The 3002-nt window shown below is 44.0% G+C and overlaps 1 protein-coding gene across 2 annotated transcripts in view; it reads left to right on the forward strand.

Annotated features, from left to right (window-relative positions):
- The window catches only part of LOC101854187, a 12632-nt gene extending 10431 nt beyond the window's left edge, over positions 1-2201 (forward strand). For both annotated transcript variants that reach the window (XM_005104653.3, XM_013086048.2), the window contains exons 5-6: positions 447-578; positions 1883-2201. In XM_005104653.3, coding sequence (XP_005104710.1) covers positions 447-578; positions 1883-2037 — 287 coding nt within the window. In that variant the 3' untranslated portion in view covers positions 2038-2201. The remainder of the gene's footprint in view (positions 1-446; positions 579-1882) is intronic.
- The last annotated feature ends 801 nt before the right edge of the window (positions 2202-3002 follow it).

Genomic DNA, 3002 nt, shown 5'->3' on the forward strand with positions numbered 1-3002 from the left:
GCAGTACTGGATCGCTAACTACAACACTTTGCAGTACTGGATCGCTAACTACAACACTTTGCAGTACTGGATCGCTAGCAACAACACTTTGCAGTACTGGATCGCTAGCAACAACACTTTGCAGTACTGGATCGCTAACTACAACACTTTGCAGTACTGGATCGCTAACAACAACACTTTGCAGTCACACTGCCAGCAGTACAAAATACCCCCATCTGGTCACCCAGCCAGGAGAGCGACTGCAACCGACTTCTCGTGCCTGGCGCAGAATTGCGGCAGGTGACCGGAACGGATAATTTTCATCGCCGGCGCATTATTGCGCCACGTGACCGAAAACTGTTAATGTTTTTTTTCTCTCTTTGTACTTGTGCATGCTAAACTGTATAAAACAGACTGAAGTTGTTGTATTTAATGGGGTTTTTTTTTCTGTCTTTGTGCTTGTGCAGGGGTGAGGATGCGAGCGCCGAAGAAAGCGGACCACGACCTGAAGTACGGCCTATCCATTGGCGTGCCTGTGGTGTTGGCTGTCCTACTGGTCGTTGCTGGGGCCATGATTTTGTTGTGGGCGTTCAGGAAAGGTAGGTTTGTTTGTTAACCCTATCTGTTTACGTCGTGTTTTACTCTCGTATCCATACGACGTGGGGAACTCTGTGCCACCACTTAACCCTCTCCGTACGTCGTGTTTCACTATCGTATCCATACGACGTGGGGAACTGTGGGCCACCACTTTGAAAGAGGAAATTTACTCTTTAATCCAATCCGTACGCTTTGCATAGCAGTCTGTCAAAATGATTTTTTGAGAAATACTGAAAGTTTCAAAGAGATCTTTGTACTAGAAGTATTCTAAAATGTGAAGAATACAACCCAGGGGACACAAAATGATCCCAGGGCGTACGCATAGGGTTAAAATTCTATTCAGGAGAAATGGATATTCATTTCATTAGAAGAAAGGCAAATAAATCTGCTTTCAGATGATACCAATAACTCCACATGCCCCAAAATTGACAAGCGCCTGATTCAACCGTATCGTGCTACATAATTTGTTCTCTTTGGGCAAATACAGTGGAAATTTTCCGAGATGGGGACCCAATGTTGAGAAGAAATGTGGTTTTTTTGTTTTTTGTTTTTGTAAGTGTTTTACAGCGCTCGCAACTGCATAAGGTCACATGAGCGCGCGGGACACATTAAACTTTTTCAGTTGGTAGGAAATTTTGAATTTTGTCTGGGTGGCGGCCGAAGCCTACTCTTATCGATTTCAAACCACCAAGGGATCTTTAACGTGCGCAACTTGCACACGGGTCCTCACGAGATTTTTCGCCCTTGTCTGAGAAGGCTAGGTGTAGATCTTTCTTACGAGAAGATCAGGAGTGTGGCTGAAAGACAACAGTAAGAAGAAGCCAAGGAGTAGCAGTAGAAAGGCTGTAGAAAGAATCAGGAGCACAGAGGAGGGGGGCAAAGGAGATGAGGAGGTGAGGGCAGAAAGAGGAGACGAAAGCAGACAACAGAACATTGCTAGAGAGCAGGAAAGGAGTTGAAAGGAGACAAATTTAGAGAAGAAAATTTTTTGGTCACTACCCGGATTGGAACCCGGGACGTTTTAATGAGAGGCCAACACCTTAACCTCTAGGCCACGAGAGCCCCCGAAAAGTGGTTGCCTTAGACAGTGCCAGGCTCACTGCATGATTAAATTTCTCATTAAGTTTTTAATACATATGTATACTTAATACATATACATAATACTATGTTTTACGTACAGATATGTTCATACATTTTTTAATGTGATATCTTTATTAATGTAATGCGCATTGGGCATTTTTTAAAAGAAAATGAAAATGCGTAGTATAAATGCTATTTATTATAATTATTATTTTCTTCTCCACAGGGTATTTGCGGCACATTCCCAGGGCGTACAAGCACTTCACGAATCCGACGCAGTCAAAGAGCAAGGACAACAGCCGCAAGACGGAATCGAACATCGAAATGGGTTCTCCGGAGAGAATCCCGCCGCAAAGCGAACCACCGTCGGTGCACATCTGATCTGGCTCACGTAGACTTGATGCTTTTAATCCTTCTGAAATCATTTGGAGCACCGGTAGAACTAGAGCTTAGTAGAACTTGGGCTATTCTGCACCCCCTTCCCACTACCTCCCCAAGCGATCGGCTATTCTGCACCCCCTTCCCACCTCCACCTCCCCAAGCGATAAAAAACTGGAGACTTGACACTTGACATGTCTGTTGAATTGTTCAGGATTTTGTCCTGCCTGTTCACCAGATCGACTGCTCAAGGGAAGACTGTCAAAAAAACATTACTTTTCAAACTGGCTTATGTCGAAGTCTTACTCTTAATTGGTCGCTTTTTTTTAAGCACAAGGGGGCTATCCAGAAAAACGCTGTTTTGAGAAAATCAAAGGTAAAGTTTTTGTCCCTTGTTCAGTTTCATTAAAAAACAAGAAGCGTTTTCTCTATAACTAAACACATATACACACCAATGAAACCAAACTTCTCCTATAGGTAGGGAAATGCCCACTTTTGGTGTAAGCCAAGATTTCTGGAAACCACCGAAATCTGGGTTAGCCCGCTTCTCATTAAAAGCGACCAAATAGTCGAGATAATCTGGTGCAACAACGGCATCAGCAACTACAACTACATCAAAATCGACACCATGAACCTTCCGTGCCCTCTCCCTACCGTGCGATGTGTATGTCGTTCAATAGTCGTGTAACTTATGGATTTTAGCACCATCTGAGCCTGGTTACGCCTCAAGTCCAGTCGCTGATCTCCCCTGAGATCCTTTAGAGAAACCCCGATGATGTTGCAGACTTTTCGCCTTTTGTATGACTGTTACTTGGAGAGCCTAAACAGAATGATATGTGACAGGGAGAGATCGGGATAGAATGTGACTGTTTTGAGAACTTTCGAGCAAAAGAATGGATGGAGAGTCGTGATAGCCTATATCTGTCGCACATCCGGCACTTGACGATGATGATGATGATGATGACAGT

Source organism: Aplysia californica, unplaced genomic scaffold (assembly GCF_000002075.1).
Source record: "Aplysia californica isolate F4 #8 unplaced genomic scaffold, AplCal3.0 scaffold00430, whole genome shotgun sequence".
NCBI lineage: Eukaryota > Metazoa > Mollusca > Gastropoda > Aplysiida > Aplysiidae > Aplysia > Aplysia californica.